This window comes from Megascapheus bottae, chromosome 1, assembly GCF_031878675.1.
Source record: "Megascapheus bottae isolate mThoBot1 chromosome 1, mThoBot2.hap1, whole genome shotgun sequence".
In the NCBI taxonomy this organism is placed as follows: Eukaryota; Metazoa; Chordata; class Mammalia; order Rodentia; family Geomyidae; genus Megascapheus; species Megascapheus bottae.
The window spans coordinates 3476762-3498097 of NC_143509.1; the positions used below are offsets into that span (position 1 = coordinate 3476762).

General features: G+C 56.1%; 3 protein-coding genes across 7 annotated transcripts; all 3 read left to right on the forward strand.

The window, feature by feature from the left end:
- Nucleotides 1-283: 283 nt before the first annotated feature.
- Ap1m2 (adaptor related protein complex 1 subunit mu 2) lies at nucleotides 284-9439 on the forward strand. 2 transcript variants are annotated; one of them, XM_090337164.1, is made up of 12 exons: nucleotides 284-401; nucleotides 1532-1688; nucleotides 2127-2194; nucleotides 3786-3916; nucleotides 4021-4168; nucleotides 4262-4388; nucleotides 5504-5652; nucleotides 5731-5802; nucleotides 6226-6384; nucleotides 6575-6700; nucleotides 8115-8190; nucleotides 9050-9439. In XM_090337164.1, the coding sequence occupies exons 1-12, from the start codon at nucleotides 360-362 to the stop codon at nucleotides 9070-9072; spliced, it is 1278 nt and encodes a 425-aa protein (XP_090193290.1). In that variant the 5' UTR covers nucleotides 284-359; the 3' UTR covers nucleotides 9073-9439. The 2 variants fall into 2 exon arrangements, with proteins under 2 accessions (XP_090193290.1, XP_090193300.1); XM_090337174.1 differs by having other exon boundaries at nucleotides 285-401; nucleotides 5510-5652.
- Nucleotides 9440-11161: 1722 nt separating this feature from the next.
- Nucleotides 11162-13855, forward strand: Cdkn2d (cyclin dependent kinase inhibitor 2D). Of its 3 annotated transcripts, XM_090337654.1 has the most exons (3): nucleotides 11162-11216; nucleotides 11507-11678; nucleotides 12898-13855. In XM_090337654.1, the coding sequence occupies exons 2-3, from the start codon at nucleotides 11538-11540 to the stop codon at nucleotides 13255-13257; spliced, it is 501 nt and encodes a 166-aa protein (XP_090193780.1). In that variant the 5' UTR covers nucleotides 11162-11216; nucleotides 11507-11537; the 3' UTR covers nucleotides 13258-13855. The 3 variants fall into 3 exon arrangements, with proteins under 3 accessions (XP_090193780.1, XP_090193785.1, XP_090193790.1); XM_090337659.1 differs by lacking the exon at nucleotides 11507-11678 and having other exon boundaries at nucleotides 11172-11216; XM_090337664.1 differs by lacking the exons at nucleotides 11162-11216; nucleotides 11507-11678 and adding an exon at nucleotides 11996-12135.
- Nucleotides 13856-14360: 505 nt separating this feature from the next.
- On the forward strand, nucleotides 14361-21331 carry Kri1 (KRI1 homolog). 2 transcript variants are annotated; one of them, XM_090336743.1, is made up of 19 exons: nucleotides 14361-14465; nucleotides 14558-14628; nucleotides 14979-15084; nucleotides 15495-15612; nucleotides 16107-16161; nucleotides 16245-16294; nucleotides 16504-16600; nucleotides 16679-16756; nucleotides 17064-17200; nucleotides 17625-17751; nucleotides 17862-17957; nucleotides 18044-18214; nucleotides 19188-19263; nucleotides 19354-19430; nucleotides 19510-19636; nucleotides 19714-19844; nucleotides 20209-20273; nucleotides 20353-20451; nucleotides 20848-21331. In XM_090336743.1, the coding sequence occupies exons 1-19, from the start codon at nucleotides 14372-14374 to the stop codon at nucleotides 21185-21187; spliced, it is 2115 nt and encodes a 704-aa protein (XP_090192869.1). In that variant the 5' UTR covers nucleotides 14361-14371; the 3' UTR covers nucleotides 21188-21331. The 2 variants fall into 2 exon arrangements, with proteins under 2 accessions (XP_090192869.1, XP_090192877.1); XM_090336751.1 differs by having other exon boundaries at nucleotides 19357-19430.
- Nucleotides 21332-21336: the final 5 nt, after the last annotated feature.

Consider the following 21336-nt stretch of genomic DNA (forward strand, 5'->3'; position numbering starts at 1 on the left):
AGATCTGAGGATCACAGTTCGAAGCCAGCGCGGGCTGAAAAAGTCCATGAGACTCTTTTATCTCCAGGGATCCACCAAAAACGAGGGCAGGCTGAGGAGCTGACACACCAATGCTTGAGCAGCCAGCCTTGAACAAAAGGAAAAAAGCAAGCTCAGACACCCCGCAGCGGAACCAACCCCCGCCCAGCCGCGGCTTTCCCCGCCTCTGCCTCCCCCAGCGCGTCGGCCAGCCACGCCTCTCACCTGGCCGCCTCCCCTTTAAGACGCCCTCACCTGGGCTCACCTGGGCGCGGGCGCTTCCGCTGGAAGAAGGAAGCTGAGCCGCTCCGTCCCCGCCTCCCGGTCCTCCGCCTGCCACCATGTCGGCCTCGGCCGTCTTCATCCTGGACGTCAAGGGCAAGGTGAGGCTGAGTGAGGGACTGGGGGACGGACAGATGAGGCCATGCTCCCTGGAACCCAGGGGCGCCCCTTGCCTCCCCCACCCCAGCAATCTTTGGAGAGCCCCTGTGAGGAATCCAGGCTCCAGTAATCACAAATCCTGGGCCTCGGGCATAAGCCTCAGTTTCCCCTGTATAAGAAAAGTTCCTACCCACCAAAAGTGGCACTCAGTGTGCAGCTTAGCTGTGATGCCAACCCAAGGCATCTAATAAAGGGGCTATGGCTTCCAGAATCAGCAGGACCCACGCACTGCTTCACTGCCCTTCCTGCCTTTGAAGTTCTCTTTTCTAATGGCTGTGGTGACGGAGCAGGTGAAAGTGTAATTTTCCTGCTCCTGAGACTGAGCGAAAACACTGCTGCACCTGTCATCCCAGCCTTGCTGGAGGCCCAGGGTCAGATCACGGGAGCCCAGGGCACATAGCCTAGGGGCCTTGTTCAAAAGGAATCCTCAGAGGCCATTGTCTCACACCTACAATCCCAGCTACTCAGGAGGCTTGAGATCTGAGAATCAGGGTTTGAAACCAACCAGGTCAGGAAAGTCTGTGAGACTCTTATTTCCAATGAAGCAGCAAAAGGCTGGAAGTGGAGCTGCGGCTCAAGTGGTAGAGTCTTGAGCAGAAAAGCTCAGGGACAGCCCTTAGGCCCTTAGTTTTAGCTACATAAGCAAGCAAGCAAGCAAGCCAGTCTCCCCAGCTTGGTCCTTTAGGTCAAAACTGGTTGGATTGCTTTTGACCAAAATAGGTTACAACCACAATCACTCCAATCTGGAAAAATTAGATGTGACCATAGCACATGTGTGACTGATTGATTGGTGCGGGGGTGGGGGGAGCGTTTTTTGAGATAGAGTCTATCAAGTAAGTACCCCGGATCCTAAACATTGCCCTGTGCCACAGTGAGGAGGAACTGGTCTCCACAAGGGCCCTGGATGCCTGGGCTGTTTGTAAACCATGCCTAGGCACCAGTGGGGAAACTGAGGCAGACAGAGCTAAACCTTTTGTCCAAGCTGTTCAGCTAGAAAGTTAGGGTCCTGTTAGATCTTCAGAGGTCTCATGGTGATTGTGAGAGGAACCCCTCCTCTCTGCCCACCTCACAGCCCCTGATCAGCCGGAACTACAAAGGAGATGTGCCCATGAGTGAGATCGAACGCTTCATGCCGCTGCTCATGCAGAAGGAGGAGGAGGGCGCCCTCACCCCGCTGCTCAGCTATGGCCGCATTCACTTCCTATGGATCAAACACAGCAACCTCTATTGTATCCAGCCCCAGAGGGCTCGGGTCCTGGGGGTGTGCAAGGGATTGTGGGTACAAATGGGGAAGGTGGCAGGGGACAGAGTGGAGGCTGAGGGTTTGATTTGTTTGTGGGTGTCAGTCTTGGGGGTTTGAACTCAGGGCCTGGGCCCTGTCTCTGAGAGGTTTTATTTCCTTTTTTGTTGTCTTTTTTTTTTTTTTTTTTTTGCTCAAGTGCTATATCACTTGAGCCACAACTCCACTGGTGGCTTTTTGGTGATTCATTGGGGATAAGACACACAGATTTCCATGCCTGGATTGGCTTTGAAGTGTGATCTTCACAACTCAGCCTCTTGAGTAGTTGGGATTACAGGGGTGAGGCCAGTGCCCACAGTGGAGGGTGCATTCTATGGGAGCCCAGGAAATACCCCTTTTCCTTCACCTGCTGCCCTCCCCACCCCAGTGGTGGCCACCACGCTCAAGAATGCCAACGCCTCTTTGGTCTACTCCTTCCTCTACAAGACTGTGGAGGTGAGTCCTGGTTTCTCATTGGCTGGCTGCTGTGTCTGTCTACCTGTTATGCCCAACTCTTTCAGAAGATCTCCTTTCTGATCTTTCTTTGGTTAACATCCATCTGTGAATCTTCATTTGCTTCTCTCATCTGTGCTTTAGAGGTCTTTTTCCTCTCTGGGTAACAGCCATGGGGGATCCCTGGGATGGTATATAAGCCCCACTCTGAGCCAAGAGGACTTGGGATCCAACCCTGCAGCTTTCTTCTTGGCTGTGTGACCTGTAAGGAATCACTACCCCTCTTTGTGATGAGAAACTGGTTTTTTAATAAATCCAACAGCCACCTGCCAGTAGCTCATGCTGTATCCTAGCTTCTCAGAAGGCTGACATCTGAAGATTCAGGTTCAAAGCAGCCCAGACAAGGAATGTCTGTGAGACTTTTATCACCAGTTAACCAGTTTTGAAAAGGAAATAGTGCTGTGACACAAGTGATAAAGGGTCAACCTTGAGCACAAAATATCAGGGACAGTGCCCATGTCCATAGCCCCAGGACTGGCAAAAAAACAACAACAAAACAGGCAAACTGAAACAATACCACCTTCTTTCTTGGATCTGTACTACTTGAGCCATACCTCAGGTCCAGCTTTTTGATGGTTAATTGGAAATAAGACCCTTACAGCCTTTCCTGTCAGGACTGGATTCAAATTGCAGTCTAGGATTACAGGTGTGAACCACTGGGCCCAGATCGTTTTGTTTATTTATATATTGAGACACACTATCTTCTCTCTATCTCCCTCCCCAACTCCACCCTCTCTCTTTTCCCAGGGCTTAACTCTGGGCCTGGGCTCTGTCCCTGAGCTTTTCAGCTCAAGACTACCACCCTGCCCTTGAGCCACAGCAGAACTTCCAGTTTTCTAGTGGTTAATTGGAGATAAAAGTCTCGGGGGCCCAGAATTTGGCCTAGTGGTAGAGTGCTTGCCTAGCATGCACGAAGACCCAGGTTTGATTCCTCGGTACCACATACATAGAAAAAAGCTGGAAGCGGTGCTGAGGCTCAAGTGGTAGAGCTCCAGCCTTGAGAAAGTCCAAGGACAGTGCTCAGGCCCTGGGCAAAAAAAAAAAGTCTAATGGACTTTAGCACCCCAGCTGGGTTTGAACCTCTATCCTCAGATATCAGCCTCCCTGAGTAGTTAGGATTAGAGGCGTGAGCCAACCCTGGCTGCTTCTCCTTCTCCTCCACTGTCCCTGAGATTTCTCAAGGCTAGCACTCTATCACTTAAGCCACAGCACCACTTCTGGGTTTTCCGTGTATGTGGTACCTAGGAATCAAATCCAGGGCTTCATGCATGCTAGGCAACCATTCTACCACTAGGCCTTGTTCTTGGCCCCTGGAAGCCAGGCTTTGAACTGCAGTCCTCAGATCTCAGCCTCCTGAGCGGCTGGGATGACAGGCGAGAGCCACCAGCACAGACCTGGCCCGTTTCACTTCTTTTGTTAGCTTGTGTGAACAGACACCCCATTACCACTGTCCTCCCGCTTGTGTGTGCATGGCTAAGCAGAGCCCACAGCCACAAGCTGCTGTGTGGGGTTTCTGTTTCTGGGGGACCCCCAGGTCTTCTGTGAGTATTTCAAGGAGCTGGAAGAGGAGAGTATTCGGGACAACTTTGTGATTGTCTACGAGCTGCTGGATGAGCTCATGGACTTCGGGTACCCCCAGACCACAGACAGCAAGATCCTGCAGGAGTGAGTTGAACGGAAATGGGACAGACCTTCCTAAGTGACAGCCCCTCCCCCCCACACCAAGGTGACCCGATTCTAGACGTTAGTCTCCCATGATGTCTGGCCAGGTACATCACGCAGCAGAGCAACAAACTGGAGACGGGCAAGTCACGTGTGCCTCCCACGGTCACCAACGCCGTGTCCTGGCGCTCAGAAGGCATCAAGTACAAGAAGAACGAAGTCTTCATTGATGTCATTGAATCTGTCAACCTGCTGGTGAGCCCCTCCCCCCTCTCACATCCCCCTCCCTGTGGCCTGGAATGGTAGGGGAAGACACCTGGTCCTCACCCCCCCCCCCTTCACCCACAGGTCAATGCCAATGGCAGCGTCCTACTGAGCGAGATCGTGGGCACTATCAAGCTCAAGGTGTTTCTGTCTGGAATGCCTGAGCTTCGTCTGGGCCTCAATGACCGAGTGCTCTTTGAGCTCACTGGCCGTAAGATTTAGGGGGACCTCCCCCCGCCCCCCACCATACCTACTAAACATACAAAGGGAGTCAGAGAATTCTGCGGGCGTTTGAGGACACCTTCCTCGCCCCTACACACATACACACAGAAGAAATTGCAGATAGATATTGATGGCTCAGGCCTGCAAACCCAGCTATTTAGGAGACTGAGATCTAGGAGCATGGGTTCAAAGCCAGCCTGGGCAGGCAAGTCTGAGCGACTTTTATCTCTAATAAATCATCAAAAGATGGGAAGTGTCGTGGTTCAAGAAGCCGAGTGCCAGCCTTGAGCAAAAAAGCTCAGGGACTGCCCCTAACCCCTGAGTTCAAGCCCTAGGACAGAGGGAGAGAGACAGAGACAGAGAAAACTGCAGGCCACCCCTCCCCCCCCAACGTGAATGAGACTGTTGAGGACATGATTGCCACCTGTTTTGAAATAAGTGGGAAGTGCCCCCTGCTGATCAAGACTGGTACTGCAGCAGGTCGGTTCATTATTGAACTTCTGGTGGGGGTTCCACTTTGAAGAACCTCTATCCTCCAGATCTCAGCCTCTTGAGAAGTTAGGAGCCACCGGCACCTGGCTCTGCTCTCTGCTTCTGTCAAACTCCCGATTTGCCTATAAGTACATATATTTTTTTTTTCGGTCGTAGGGCTTGAATTCTGGGCCTGGGTGCTGTCCCTGAGCTCAAGGTTACCGCCCTACCCCTTGAGCCACAGCGCCAGTTCTGGTTTTCTAGTGGTTAATTGGAGATAAAAAGCCTCACATTCTTTAGTGCCCAGGCTGGCTTTGAACCGTGATCCTCAGATCTCAGCCTCCTGAGTAGCTAGGATTACAGGCGTGAGCCACCATGCCCTGCTGAGCCTCCTGGTTTTACATCCAAGTGCTGGGATTACAGGCATGTCCCACCATACCAGGTAGTCTCAACGTTCTAGTGGAAAGAGACAGATTGACAACATTCTGCCATCAGGGGCTCACAACTCTTTGGGGTCTTCTCCCTCCATCTCCTCATCTGTCATATGGGCTGATGGGGGCCATGGTTAGGGAAAAGCAGATATGGGAGGCCTGGGCTGGGCCCCCCAGGTCACTTTGCTTGCTGGCCTCTGAGTTTCAGGCAGCAAAAACAAGTCTGTGGAGCTGGAAGATGTCAAGTTCCATCAGTGCGTTCGGCTCTCTCGCTTTGACAATGACCGCACCATCTCTTTCATCCCCCCTGACGGTGACTTTGAACTCATGTCCTACCGCCTCAGCACGCAGGTGAGACCCAGGGAAGCCAGGAAGAGGGTGGCATCAGAGTCGGACGGAACCAGAACTCCTCTCTCCTCCTTCCTGCAGGTCAAACCTCTGATCTGGATTGAATCCGTCATTGAAAAGTTTTCTCATAGCCGGGTGGAAATCATGGTCAAGGTGAGAGGCAATTACTAACAACTCAGGACCCGGGCGCCCATGGCTCATGCCTGTCACCTCTGCTGCTCAGGAGGCTGAGATCTGAGGATCAAAGTTCAAAGCCAGTCCAGGCAGGAAAGTCTGTGAGACTCCAATGAGTGGCTATGGCTGTGGCTCAAGTATTAGAATACTGGTCTTGAGCAAAATTGCTCAGGGACAGCGCCCAGGCCATGAGTTCAAGACCCAGATCCAGCACACACACAAGTACACACAAAAGGCCTTGGCAGAGTAGCTTGGGGTGCAGCTTAATAGAAGGGAGATCCCCCCCCACACTCCCCACACACATCCACGCGAGGCCCTGGGCTCTGTCCCAGTGTCTCTGGCCCTGAGACACTGTGTGCAGACGGTAGGGCGAGAGCAGGGTGACCCACGCCCTGTCCCCAGGCCAAGGGGCAGTTCAAGAAGCAGTCGGTGGCCAATGGCGTGGAGATCGCGGTGCCCGTGCCCAGCGACGCCGACTCCCCGCGCTTCAAGACCAGCGTGGGCAGCGCCAAGTACGTACCCGAGAAGAACGTGGTCATCTGGAGCATCAAGTCTTTCCCGGTGAGTGAGGGATGACACGTGGAGGGGAGGGTGGCCACGGAGCTGGTGTGCGCATGTGCGGGGAGGCCACCAGCCAGTGTGCGCATGCGCAGAGGCCACAGCGCGACCAGCCGGCGTGCGCATGCGCAGGGAGGTTCCGCCCCCCCCCCCCCACCTGCCATGAGTTCTGATGTCCCCCTTGTACCCTCAGGGAGGCAAGGAGTACCTGATGCGGGCCCACTTTGGCCTCCCCAGCGTGGAGAAGGAGGAGGTGGAAGGCCGGCCCCCCATCGGGGTCAAGTTTGAGATTCCTTACTTCACTGTCTCCGGCATCCAGGTGAGGTGGGTGGGACAGAGCCACTCCTGGGCCCCCTGTCCTGGGCTTCCTCTCCCAAGCCTCCACTCCTGGGCCCCCTGTCCAGTATCTTAGCTCAATCACCTCATTTCCCTGGCCCCTGTCCTCATGTCCCCAAATTGTCAATGGGGACACTGAGACCTTTTTTTTTTTTTTTTGCCCCAGTCCTGGGGCTTGAACTCAGGGCCTGAACACTATCCTTGGGCTTTTCTTTAAGGCCAGCACTCTGCCACCTGAGCCACAGCACCATTTCTGGCTTTTTCTCTGTATGTGGTAGTGAGGAATGGAACCCAGATCTTCGTGCATGTTAGACAAACACTACCGCTAGGCCAAACTCCCAGCCAGACCCTGAGACCTTTGGTGCTGTGAGCCTGGATCCCCTCATCCTCTCACCCTGGCCTGGATCCCCTCCACCCCAGCCCCCACTACTTTGGGTCATCTTTTTCCTCCCCCCACCCCACACCTGAAGAATGTGCTGCCTCCTTTGCCACACTGTGTCTGTCTTTGGTTCCCTTTTATTTATTGTATTTTTGGTGCCAGTCCTGGGGCTTGAACTCAGGGTCTGGGCACTTGTCCATGAGGTTTTTTTTTTGCCATTCATGGCTCTGGCACTCTAGGACTTTGAGCTACAGCTCCATCTCTGGTTTTTTGGTATTCACTGGAGATAAGAGTCTCGTGGAGGGGCCAGGAGTTTGGCCTAGTGGTTAAAGTGCTTGCCTAGCATGCACGAAGACCCGGGTTCGATTCCTTGGTACCACATACATAGAAAAAAGCCAAAAGTGGTGCTGAGGCTCAAGTGGTAGAGCTCTAGCCTTGAGAAAGTCCAAGGACAGTGCTCGGGCCCTGAGCTCAAGCCCAGGACTGGCCAAAAAAAAAAAAAAAAAGAGTCTCGTGGATTGACCTCAAATAGTGACCCTCAGATCTCAGCTTCCTGAGTCACTGGGATTACAGGCCACAGAGCCCTGCGCCTGTCTCTCTTCCCACACCCTGCTACCTCTTTCTTTTCTTTTTTCTTTTTCTTTTTTTTTGGGTGGGTCATGGGGCTTGAACTCTGGGCCTGGGCTTTGCCCCTGAGTTCTTCCTCTCAAGGCTACTGCCCTACCCCTTGAGCCTCAGCCCCATTTTCTAGAGATTAATTGGAAATAAGAGTCTCACAGTCTTTAGTGCCCAGGCTGGCTTTGAACTGAGATTCTCAGATCTGTCTCCTGAGTAGCTAGGATTACAGGCATGAGCCACCATGCTCGGGCTTTACCTCTTTCCTTTCTATCTCTGTCACATGACCTCATTCCTCACGACCCTGACACCAGCGTTCCCCAAACTTGTGCCACATGGGTTTCTGGATTTACCTCTCACCACGCCTCAATCCCGAATCCCCTATTTTCCTATCCCCTTCCAGGTCCGTTACATGAAAATCATCGAGAAAAGTGGCTACCAGGCGCTGCCGTGGGTCCGCTACATTACCCAGAGTGGGGGTAAGGCAGCCCTTCACCAGATAGAAGGGACTCAGGGCTAGTAACCCAGAGCTAGTCCCCTCCCCCATGGGCCTCAGTTTACACATCTTGAAAATGGGATTAGTAGCTGTCAGGTTTGTAGAAGAGACCGACCTCTCAGCACACCATCTGCTGCTTGCAGAATCAGCTTGAGCCATAGTTACACTATCTTGAGCTTTGTTAAATATTTTCAAGGATATCACTGGTGCCATAGGTAAGACCTTTGCACCTTTGTGCCCTCCAACCTGGGTTGCTTTAGCTCAGTCACAAGGCTTCTGATCCTAAGGGACCAAAACACGACGTGTGTGTGTGTGTGTGTGTGTGTGTGTGTGTGCGTGTGTGTGTGCGTGTGTGCGTGTGTGCGTGCAAGCACGCTCATGTGTTATTGTGCTGGTACCGGGGCTTGATTTAGGGCCTCTTTTTTTGTTGTTTTTATTGGCTCAGGCAGATGCTCTACTACTTAAGCCACACCTCTACTTCTAGCTTTTTGGTGTTGATGGGAGATAACCTCACAGGGGCTGGGATCGTAGCCTAGTGGTAATGTGCAGGCCTAGCATACATGAAGCCCTGAGTGTGATTCCCCAGAACCATATACACTGAAAGAGCCAGAAGTGGTGCTGTGGCTCAAGTGGCAGAGCACTAGCCTTGAGCAGACCATGTCCAAGGACAGTGCCCAGGGCTTGAGTTCAAGCCCCAGGACAGGCAAAAAAAAAAAAACCTCACAGACTTTTCTGCCCCAGATGCCCTCTCCTGGTTTCCCTATTTTAATAGTTCAGGATCTTTCCTTCTCCCTCTTCCTTCATTCTTTGATGGTCCCTCCTTGTTTTTTCCTCCCCTGCAGATTATCAACTTCGAACAAGCTAGAAGGGAGAGAGAGAAGTGGGCCTCCATATCAGGCCTTCCTCTCTGAGCCTGGCTGCAGAGTTGGGGGAAGGAAGGGGCATGATGGAGGGGTGTGTGTGTGTGTGTGTGTCTGTGCTCCCTTGAGGGGTACCCACTTTCAGCTCCTGCCTGATCCCCTTCCCCTACGCATGGCAGAGAGGGGTGATCTGGTTCCCCTACCCTACTTTTTATATGAAGTAGCAGAGGGGCTTGCAGCCTTCTCCTCAGTGCCTTCTTGCAGTGACCTACCTTAAGGGGGAGGGGGCTCCTGGGGTCCCCTTCCTTCATAACTGCTGAGCCAGCCAGCCACCCTGGATTTTCAGAGTGTCATTAAAAGAAATCCAGCTGCTGCCTGTGTTCTTCTTGGCTGGGGACTGAGGGAGTGGCAGGGAGTTTAAGCAAAGGCTTAAAGGAGGAGGGAAGCATATAACACGTGTCCGTTTTTCAGGCTCCATCACTGTGCATTTGGGAGATCTGGGGTGGGGGGGTGCAGGGCAGTCATTTTCATCCTTGGTTCCATCCCCACCTCCAGCCTCCTTTGCCCCATCCTCCTGTTCCAACCCCTGGCCACCAGAGGGAACCTTCACTTCTAAGTCTTCTAAGTCAGGATTTGCTGCTCTGGGCCTTGGCCTGGTTGTTTCCGGGATCATAAAAGTCAAAGGTCGCCACAGTCCTCTCGGCTTTGATCTGCAATAACTTCATTCCACCAGCACCTCCCTTCCAGGCCTTTCCTCCATTCCTCCTCTAGTACCACAGGACCTTTGCATCTCGGCTCACTCCCCTCTCCACACACACACACCTCCCTGCAGCTTCTCCACCCCCCTCCCCCATAGCCACTTGACTCTGGGGCAGAGGGAAAACTGGAATCGGTGTGGCCGGGTACTCACCACATGGCAGCCCTGGGGCCTTTATAATCATCTTGATTTCCTTCTCCTTTTAGTATTTGTGTGTGTGTGTGCTGCTTATCGGTAGAATGATCGCGTTGTTCTAGCGCAGGGCAAAGGGACGAGAATGAAATGAATGAAATAAAGCACCCAGCGCGGCCTAGGCGTTTCACATAATTTTATTGGGGGGGGGGTGGGAGTGAAGGACACAGAACCCCAGACTGGGAGATCCCACCCCTGCCTCCCGGCCTCCCCGGGCGCGCCCGTCTGGGAGCAGCCGGTTCTGCTCCGGGTCTGACCTTTCTCCCCGAGTCAGTTAAGTCTCCTCTCTTTCCCGCCCGAGCAATGAGTTTAAACTGGGGAAAAAAAAAAAAAAAAACCGCCAGGGTCCGCGGTCCACCGGTCGCCACGCACTAACCAATCAGAAGCCGCAGCGCCCGCGCCGGCGCTTGAAACGTCCCCGGTGACGCGCGTTCATTGGCTACGCGGGCCAAGTGGGCGGGGCGGTGGGCAGGTCCCGGCCGAGCCCGCAGCGGCACTGGTAACAAAGTGGCGAGTTTGTAAGAAAACAAAGGGCGGTGTCGGGGGCGTGGCCGGGGGCGTGGCCGGGAGCGCGCAGGCTCAGATAAACAACGTGAACTAGTTCCTGCATGCTGTTCCAAAGGAATTTTATAGGAATCCTTAAAAAATAAAAAATAAAACTTTAAGGAAATAATGAAGACCGGGAGCTTTGCCTAGTGGTAGAGTGCTCGCCTAGCAGGCACGAAGCCCTGGGTTCGATTCCTCGCTACCACATAGTCAGAAAAAAACAGAAGTGGTGCTGTGCTCAAGTGGCAGGGCGCTACCTTGATCAAAAAGTGTCCAAGGACAGTGCTCAGGCCCTGAGTTCAAGCCCCGGGGCTGGCAAACAAAACAAAACAAAAAACCATACACATATATTTAAAGAAATAATGCTTATGGAGTTAGGATGTGGCTCAATGGCAAAGCATTTGCTTAGCAAATGCAATAGCCTAGGTTCGATCCCCAGTACCAAAAAAGAAAAGACTTAAGAAAGAAAATACTTCCGCTTCACGTAAAAAAGAGGCGGTGCGCGGGGGGCGTGGTCTCTCCGGACGACCACGCCCCCTCTCGAGGCCACGCCCCGTGGGCGGGCGCAGCGGAGGCGGAGGCGGCGGCGCGGGCCCCGCGGCGCAGACTCAGTGTAGACTCCGCCCGTGGAGGAGGAGAAGGAGGAGGCGGGAGGTGAGTTGCGGGGAGCGCCGGCCCCCAAGGGGCGGGCGCCGGGCCGGGCTCGGCGGGCGGGCCCGAGATGGGGCTGGGCCTGGTTTCCAGCCCCTCTTGGGGTTGACAGGAGGGAGGAGCCGCTGGTAGGAGCGTGGGGTGGCAGGAGCGGGGGGTCGTCGCCCGGGCAGCCCGGAGGCTGGCGAGCGGGCATCGTAGCCGAGGTCCCGGGGAGCCCGAAGCAGATTCTCGATCGATTGAGGTTCCCGTCCCCCACCTTGCACTCACCGGGGGTGGTGTCCGGGCTGGAGGGGGATCTTCGCAGAGCCAACCGGGGGCGACATGCTGCTGGAGGAAGTCCGCGCGGGGGACCGGCTGAGCGGCGCCGCCGCCCGGGGCGACGTGCACGAGGTTCACCGCCTTCTGCACCGCGAGCTGGTGCACCCCGACGCCCTCAACCGCTTCGGCCAGACGGCGCTGCAGGTGAGGCCGGGGCGAGGCCCGGGCCGGGGCCGGGACCCCGCGCATCCTTCCCGTCGCCTCCCTACCCCGCCTCAGCCCCCGGCGCCCACCGGTGTCCGCCCTCTGGCGACGGGGTGCCCTGGGCCTGGTCCCCCGCGGACCCCGGGGTTAGGTAGCCGGCGGGGGAGGGGAGGCCTTGGCCCCTTGTCTGCCGGATCCACCTTCTCGGGGGTTGTTTTTCCACTGCCTCCCCTCCGCCCACGAGTTGGGGGTTCCGCTTCTTTGTCACCCCCTCTCCATCCCGTTCCTTGGGGACAGTTCAGGTTTCCTAGGGCTTTTAGTGCAGATCCGGTTTCTGGATGGAAGGATTCGTATCTCCTCCCCCTCCTCCTCCCCGGGGGAAGGGTGTGTGCGTGTCTGTGTGTGTGTCTGTGTCTGTGTGTCTGTGTGTGTGACCTGAGAGGTATCTGCTTACTAGGTGGGGCGTCGGTCTTCATTTCTGGGGGCTGAGCGGTTTCCTGATGTCTTTGTGGGGTGTCCCCCAAAACACACTGTCCTATTGTGTGCGGGGCCCCTATGAAGGGGGAGCGAGGGGGTCCTCTCAAGATAGTAAAGGGGCTGTTCAGTGTAGAGAGGCCCTTCACGTCTCCACCCTCTCTGCGTGTCTTTTCCCTTAAGAAGACTGGCAATTTTATTTTTTTTGGGGGGAGGAGCAGTTTACAGCTTCATGGAGGGTATTTTTAAGATATTCTGGGGATTTCTCATACTTGGGGGGCAGAGTGGTGGGTTTCTGGTTCCGTTCCTTGAAACTTTCCAGAGCTGCTCTCTCCCTCCCTCCCTCCCTCCCTCCCCTTGTCTTGTGTGTGTGAACTCAGCGCGTCACTCTCACTTCGCTTTTTCCTCAGTGCTGGCACTCTGCCACTTGAGCCACAACTCTAGATCTGAGATTTTTATTTGTTTTCTGTGTTAGGGGTCTCTCTGCATTCTGAAAGGAGCCATCAGCCTGGGGTGTGTGTGTGTGTGTGTGTGTGTGTGAGAGAGAGAGAGAGAGAGAGAGAGAGAGAGAGAGAGAGAGAGAGAGAGAGAGAGAGAGAGAGAGAGGTCATGAGAGCATTCCCAATAGACCTTGTTGTCTGAGGACCCTCACAGAGGGGTGTCCCCCCTTCTCCCCATCTTTGCTGAAGCCACGTCCATCTCCAGTGCCTGCCCCGGCCGCCCTTGACTCACCACTCTCACGTAGGTCATGATGTTCGGTAGCCCCGCCATCGCCCTGGAGCTTCTGAAGCAAGGCGCTAGCCCCAACGTCCAGGACGCCTCGGGCACCTGTCCCGTCCACGACGCGGCCCGCACGGGCTTCCTGGACACCCTCAAGGTCCTCGTGGAGCATGGCGCCGATGTCAACGTGCCCGATGCCACCGGGGCGCTGCCCATCCACCTGGCCGTGCGGGAGGGCCACAGCGCCGTGGTCAGCTTCCTGGCACCCGAGTCGGATCTCCATCACCGGGATGCCCGGGGCCTCACTCCCCTGGAGCTGGCCCGGCAGAGCGGGGCCCGGCACCTGTGGGACATTCTGCAAGAGCACACGGTGACCCCACTGTGACCCAGGGACACCCCCTTGTCCATCAGGGGGACCCCACTGGGTGATGGCAGGAAATCAGGGGAGAAACACTAACCCAGATTGGGGGGGGAAGGAGGAGCCCGGTGTGGCATTGTTGGTGTTGATTTCTGGCGTGCCGTGTGTATTTTTTGGGGGGGACGTTTCTCATTTTGGTTTTTTTTCCACCCCTTTTGGGTGTGTTGGATTGGAAAGGGCTCCTACACAGGCCCACGGCCACCTGAACGGTTCAGTTTCTCGTTTAAAGCCCCAGCCGTAGAGTGAGGTCACCGTCCCCAGGGATTTTTCTGGAACCTGGTGACCTTGGCTGGCTGTGCTTGGGGCGGGCAAGGAAAGTCTGGAAAGTGTGGGTGCGCCCTGCTTTGGGCATGGGGGGGAAGGGGGAGCGGGAGCGTAACAAATCAATAAAAAGAGTAGCAATGCGTTCGTTTCATATTGGCTGGGAAACTCTTTTCCAGTCTCTTGTACAGAGATGAAAAGACAAAAAAAAAGAAAAAAAAGATCCTATTTATTAAGCTTGTTGGAAGAAAGTGTGTGTGCTAACTTAAACGTTTTTACCCATTAAATTAAGATTTCTGTTGGATCTCTCGCGGCGGCTTGGCTTCTGATTTGAGAATCCGGTTTTTGGGGGGGGCACCGCGTGTGCGGGGGTCGCGGATCGTGGGTGCTGGGGGTGCGGAGGGACAGGGGAGGAGGGGACAGACAGATGGTCATTCCCAGGGCGCCCGGGTGAGTGCGCTGGGTGGGGCAGCGGTTGGCTCAGTCGGAACGGAAGGGAGGCAGGAAACCGCGAGTGGAGCAAGGGCCCCCAGATGTCAGCTGGGTGCCGGGAGCCCCGGAGGGAGGGAGGGAGGGCGGGCGGGCGGGCGGGGGAGGGTGGGGAGGGTGGGCGGCGGCGGCGGCCTTCCCCGGAGGGGCGCGGCCTCCGTGGCAGGGACTTGGGTCCAAAGGCAAAAGTGGGACTGGAAGAGCGAGGGGGCGTGGCCAGACGCCAGCCACGTGACCGCACCCTCGACGCGGCCGCGGTGGGCGTGGCTAGCGGTCGCCACGCCTTCGCCGGGGAGGGCTCGGCGCGTGCGCGCTGGGGCCCGGCGCCGCCATGCCGGAGCCGCGCGGCTCGTCCCCTCTGCGGGTGAACGCGGCCTTCGCCGCCCGCTACGGCCGCTACCGGGAGCGGGAGGAGCTGCAGCGCCGTGAGTGCGGGGGGCGGTTGCGTCGGCGGGGGCCCCCCCCGGGGAAGCGGGGGGCCTTGATTGACGTGCGGGCGCCCGGGCTACCCCCGCAGTGAAGGATCGCTACGGGGACCGGGCCGGCGGCGGCTCCAGCTCCGACTCCGACTCCAGCGACGAGCGCGTGGTGAGCTCCCCGCCCCGGCGTCCCAGCCCCCCCTCATGTAAAAAGGTGGGGGTGCGACTTAACTTCCGGCCCCCACAGCCCTCCCGGGGCCCTGAGGCACAAACCAGTGTCACCGAGCCGGGCGTCCCCACCCCCCGTGCCCCCCCACCATCCCCGGCCGCCCCCCCTCGTTCTGTACCCACCTGGTGGTCGTCCCCGCCCACCCCAGTGGTTTTGAGCACCTCTCCCCGAAGCCCAGGCCTGGGTTCACCGCATGCAGCAGGACCCCTACTTCTCCCTAACACCTGCCCCTGCCCCCCCACCTGCCCCAGGTTATCCCATGCTGCCCGGGCCCCCCTTTCCTGCTCTAGGCATTTGACCCCCAGCAAGAGCGAGACTTTTATAGGACCCTCTCCCTGTTGAAGAAGAAGGACCCCCGCATTTATCAGAAAGATGTCACCTTCTATCAGAAAACAGGTCTGGGTTGGGGGGGGGGCTGATTTAATCCTGTTACCTCAGGGACTGTTAGCGGGAGGGTGGTCCATCTCAGGTGCTCCCCTCGGATGGGGAATGGGTGGGGCTGCGTTCTGGTGGAAGAGGTGACACTGAGGGCCACAGAGGAGTTCAGATGGGATTATGTAAGGAATTTTATCCTGTGGTGCATTTCAATACCATCAGAAAGTTGAAAGGTCCCAAATGGAGCCAGTCCAAGTCGGAGACATTCTCTCTCTCCCTCTGTACAGGCTTGGCCCTGTAGAAAGTGTGACCTGCTCTTACTGGGAAATGGAGGGTAGGGGATTTGAACTCAGCCCTGCCCGTGGGGGTTCCATGTCAGGGGCAGAGAGGGAGGTTGTGGGTGATGGCATCTCTTTTGGCGGTTCCTCCAGCTTCATCGACTTCATCCTCGGAGAGCGAGGAAGATGGAGGGGCATCTGAGAAGCAGAAGAAAGTGAAGCCCATGTACTTGAGGGACTATGAGAGGAAGGTCATCTTGGAGAAGGAAGGGTGAGGAGCAAGCCTCTGACCTGCCCAGGACCCTGGGAGACCTTAGGAGTAGAGGTATAAAAGACAAACAAAACCCAAAGTGGGAGCCAGTGGCTCACGCCTGCAATCCTGGCTACACAGGAGGCTGAGATCTTAGTGTTGCTATTTCAAGTTAGTGGGGGCAGGTAAGTCTGTCACATTCATCTCCAGTTAACCTCTAAGAGCCAGAAGTTGGGGCTACGGTTCAGGTGGTAAACTGCTGCCCTTGAGCAATTAAAAAAAAGCTCAGGGACAGTGCCTAGGCCCCAGGTTAGGCACAGAGAAGAAAAAAAAAAATGCCCAAGATTCTATAGAATCAAGGGAAACCCGGAATTCAAGAGGCTCAGCGACCTCCCCAATACACTCAAAGGTCCCCCAACCCCCAGGTGTTAGGAAATACATTGAGCATTCAGTAAGCCCATTGTCAAGCCAGGGTAAGGTGAGTCGTGGTGACTCAAGCTCATTCCCTTGCACAGGAAATATGTGGATGAGGAGAACTCCGATGGGGAGCCTTCTGGGCAGAGATTCAAGGTGGGTGTGGTGAGGACTGGGGCCAGGGCTTGGGGGTCACCGCTGGGCCTGGCCTGAGGCCCACATCAATCTCTCCTCTACAGCAAGGCTTGTCAGAGACTTATGTGGAAGAGCAGAAGCAGCTCAAGGAAAGGTGAGCCTGGCCCAGGAAGTGACATAGGATGAGGGCGGGGGGTGGGGGGGAAGAGAGGGTCGAATCACGTGTGTCTGCTTCATCTCTTCCATGGGGTTACTGTTATAGATTTGAGAGGTATGCTCAGGGCTGGCCCTCCATGGTGAATTTTGGGGTCCTGACAGGTCCTGATCTAATGCTGTTTATTTTCCTTTTTTTGTCACGAGCAGCTTCCGAGCATTCGTGGAGGACAGTGAGGATGAGGACAGCGCTGGGGAAGGTGGCTCTGGATTACTGACAAGACATACTAAAAGCCAGGAGGAAAAGGTGGGTTCTGAGGCCTGGCTGGATAGAGTGGGGAGGGAGGCTGGCGTCCTGCAGCCCCTCAGTCCTGGCTTTTCCCAGGCTCAAGAAGAGGCTGACTATGTTGAGTGGCTGAAGGGACAGAAGGAGATTCCAAACCCCGAGTCCATGAAGGAACTGGTAAGCTCTCTCATTCTATCCCATCCAACATCTTTGCAAGAAAGCGGACCTATGACAGGGCAGCCAAAGGCACGTCCAAGGCTGAAGCATAGCCCAGGTGGTGGCATATGTGCTCACTATTCAGGGTGCCCTGGTACTAAAAGCAGCTAAAAAAAAGCCTCAGTTTCTCGTCTGTAACATGGTGGCTAATTGCATCCTTGCTAGCCTGGACTTGAACTTTCGGTTCCCAAGCCCATTGGGTACCCTTGCTGGTCCTTCCTCTTACCCTGCCTGTGACCTGGGTCCTGTCTCCGCTTCCTGTGCTCAGGAGCACCTCAAGGAATACTGGAACAACCCAGAGCTGGAGGAGGGGGAGCAATTCCTTCGGGATTACATCCTCAATAAGCGCTATGAGGAGGAGGAGGGAGAGGAGGACGAGGAGGAGGAAGAGGAGGAGGAAGAAGGGTGAGCTACCATGCTTATCTTGTATCACCTTTCCAAGTGCCAAAGAGCCCCTTGTATTACTTTTTGGTCCATTGTGGGTCTTGAACTGAGGGCCTGGGCACCGGTTGAGCTCTTTTGCTCAAGGCTAACTCTCTACCACATTGAGCCACGGCCCCACCTCTGCTTTGGTTTTTCGACAGTTCATTGGAGCTAAGCTTCTCACTGACTTTCCTGCCCTGGCTGACTTTGAACTGTGATCTTCAGATCTCAGCCTCTTGAGTAGCTGGGACGACAGCTGTGGCACTGACACCCGGCTTTTGTCCCCCATACATTTAAAGTGGCTAACAGCAGCGTGTACCTTGTTATGGTCATGGGACTTCCGGTACCAGGCGTGAACGAGTGGGTCTCCTGTTCACATCCCAGCCATGCCCCTCTTGTCCCTCAGGGTCCCCGGCCCCCCAGTGCAACTGGCTGTAGATGACTCCTCCGATGAGGGTGAGCTCTTCCTGAAGAAGCAGGAAGACTTTGAGCATAAGTACAACTTCCGCTTCGAGGAGCCGGACTCTGCCTCGGTGTGTGAGCAGGTTTAGGGGTGTGGGAGATGGTGGCCCCCACATTTCTCTATCCAGAGGAGCCAAGTTCATTCATGGGACCCCTCCACCAACCCCCCCGCCACCCCCAGGTCAAGACGTTCCCACGAAACATCGCCTCCTCAGTGCGCCGCAAAGACGAACGCAGGAAGGAGAAAAGAGAGGAGACAAGGGAGCGGAAGAAGAGGGTAGGTGGTGGGATGGGGAGGGAGGGAGTGAAGGAGGGAGGGACGGAGCATCCCCCACCCATCCATGACCCTCTTCCCTCCCCTAGGAGAAAGCCAGAAAGCAGGAGGAGCTGAAGCAGCTGAAGAACCTGAAGAGAAAGGAGATTCTAGCCAAACTGGAGAAACTGAGGCAGGTGACGGGCAATGAGACGCTGGGTCTGGAGGAACAGGATCTCGAGGATGATTTTGACCCCAGCAGGCACGACCAGCTCATGCAGGTACAGCTGTCCCTGTGTCCAGGCCTCGGGGCCATGGCTCTGCAGTCAGGCTGAGTGCTGGCTGTGTGGCCTCAAGGAGTGTGTTGACCTCTCTGCCTGTGAAAGCGGGACTCCTCGGGCTGTTGTAAAGAGGTGCCTGCCCCAAGGTTTAGTTGTTGTGTTTTTAGGGAGCAGTGGGTCCCCAGTTTCATATGGGATTCTGTCCCGATACACTTAAATATTTCTATCTATCATGAACATTTGGGGAGGCTGAGAATTGAAGGATCATGGGATAGAGCAGAAAAAAAGAATTTCCACCATTGTGTAATTGGACTTCCCTGCCTGGGCTGGCTTTGAACCACGGTCCTTAGGTCTCAGCCTCCTGTGTAGCTAGATGACAGGCGTGAGCCACCAGTGCTCGGCTGTAGCTTTTTTTAATTTTTTTCTGAGCCAGCAGGCCATGGCAACAGGAAAGGCGGGCTGCATGGGAGAACAGGTGCTGTGGGAGCCTCAGAGAGGCCCTCGACCCTGCCAGGGAAACCCTGGAGGATCCTGGGTAGACACTGGGGGGGGGGGGGTGCCACTCCTCTCAGCCCGGAGCTGTGGTTTCTCATCAGTGGAGATAGTTGGTGTCACGAAGAGTAGGAGGGAGAAGGAGACAGGCGCTGCCCAAGGCTGGGCATAGAATACATGCTCAATTAATAACCCAGTGCAAGGCCAGCGCTAGGGACTCACGCCTGTAATCCTGGCTGCTTAGGAGGCTGAGATCTGAGGACTGAGGTTTGAAGCCAGCCTGAGAAGGAAAGTCCGTGAGACTCTTAATTTCCAAGTAATCAACCCAAAAGCCAGAAGTGAAGCCTTGGTAGCCTGGGTCAGGGGACACAATGGCAGGTGCCCCCCACCCCTTTCAGGAGCTGGGGCTTTAGCCAGGTGCAAAAGAGGGGAGTAGCCTCCAGTCCTCCTGAGCCACGCTCACCCCAAGACTGGTCTGCAGAAATGCTTCGGAGATGAGTTCTACGGCACAGCGGAGGAGGAGAAACCACAGTTCGAGCAAGAGGAAGGCCTGGAAGGTGACCATAGCCAGATACCAGTTTCAGGGTGCAGAGGGTGGGGCCCCATGTCTTTGGCCGTCACCCCTCACCCCACCTTTCTGGCTCAAGCAGATGACTGGAACTGGGACACGTGGGATGGGGCTTGGAGGCAGGAGGAGCCGCACTGCGAGGACCCCGACTTCAACGTAGGTGCCATCAACGGGGTGGGGGGGGGGGCATCGGGGAATCCCGGGACAGGCCCAGGGAGACCCGTGTGTTTTGCAGATGGATGCCGACTACGATCCGCACCAACCCCGCAAGAAGAGGCGGGAGGCCCCTGCCACTGGCAAGAAGAAACGCAAGTCAGCTTTTGCTGCAGCTGTCGGACAGGAGAAGCCCGTGTTTGACCCCGGTGAGGCCTGGGAGGCCATGGGAGGGCCTGTGCAGGCTTAGGAGCAGCACCACGATCCTCCGTCTCCCTCCATGCAGGGGACAGTACCTTCGAGCAGTACCTAGACGAGTACTACCGCCTGGACTATGAGGACATCATTGATGACCTGCCTTGCCGCTTCAAGTACCGCGCTGTTGTCCCCTGCGACTTCGGGCTCAGCACCGAGGAGGTCGGGGCTTGGAGGGGCAGGGGACTAGCAGGCTGAGATCCTGAGGATCGCAGTTCAAAGCCAGTCCAGGCAGGAAAGTCCCTGAGATTCTTACCCCCAACTGACCCCAAAACGCTGGCAGTGGGGCTGTGGCTCAGGTGTTGGGTACCAACCTCAAGTGAGCAAAAGCTAAGGGACAGTGGCCAGGCCTTGAGATCCAGTCTAGGCTGGGTAATTTACCAACCATGTGAGGTTGGATAAGTGCTTTAACCACCAGAGCCTCAGTTTCCCCATCTCTAAGAGAACCAATGACAGCCTACCCCTGCCCTGTGTCAGTGTTGAGGTGACGGAGGGCTCAGAGCTGGGGTCCACCCCCTCCCCGCAGATCCTGGCGGCAGATGACAAGGAGCTGAACCGCTGGTGCTCGCTCAAGAAGACCTGCATGTACAGGTAATGGCTGGGCTGAGAGCTCCAGGTTTGAGCCCAGCCCAGGACTCCTGGTGACCACTGTGTCCTGGGGACCCCGCAGGTCAGAGCATGAGGAGCTCCAGGACAAGCGGGCCTATAGCCAGAAAGCCCAGAACTCCTGGAAGAAGAGGCAGATCTTCAAGTCGCTCTGCCAGGAGGAGTAAGCATGGATGGGGGCCGGGCTGGGCGGTCCTGCCGGCTCACCCCTGTTAAGTGCTTAAAGCAGGAGAAAGCTGTGGTGGTGCAGGCCTGTGAGCCCAGCTGCTCCTAAGGCAGTCAGGAAGCTCACAGTTGCAGGTTAACCCAGGCATGGTAGCATTCAACTATAATCACAGTGGGGTGGGGGGTTATAGCAGATCGGGGGTCTGAGATTTGTTCTGGAGAACATACTAGAAATACCAAAGCCAAAAATGCAAAAGGAGGCTGGGGAAGTGGTTCAGGCAGTAGAGAACCCACTTATCTTGCGCTAGGCTCCAAGTTAAGGAATTTCTTTGAAAAGGGGGACATGTGCAGAGCCACAGCCCGGCCCAGCTGAGTTCTGATGTTCCCCCACTAGGACTGAGACACCCACAGAAGGCACAGGAAAGCCACAGATGGACACAGCTGGCCCGCAGGCACAGCTGTCGGGTACTGATGGGGCCAGTGGGAAGCGGCCCCGGCCTGAGAGCCCCCCGGCACAGGAAGAGGAGGCCCCCCGGTCACCCAGTATGAAGCCAGCACCCCAAAAGCGGCGGAGGAGCAAGAAGGCGCGTCTGCTGGGCCCCACGGTGACGCTTGGTGGCCGCGAGTTCAGCCACCAAAGACTGCAGGCCTTCGGCCTCAACCCCAAACGCCTGCACTTCCGGCAGCAGGGGCGAAAGGGGAGGAAACAGCGGGGACCCAAGGGACACCCCTGAGGGCGCCCCTGGAACGCACACCCCGAACACGATCGAGTTCAACAGCTTTATTAGGCCGCAGCCCCCTGCGTCGGGGGCTCCGGGGGCCGGCGGGCCCGGCCCGTCCAGTGCTCGCTACAGTACGTGAGGCAGGTCCTGAGTGGGCGCCG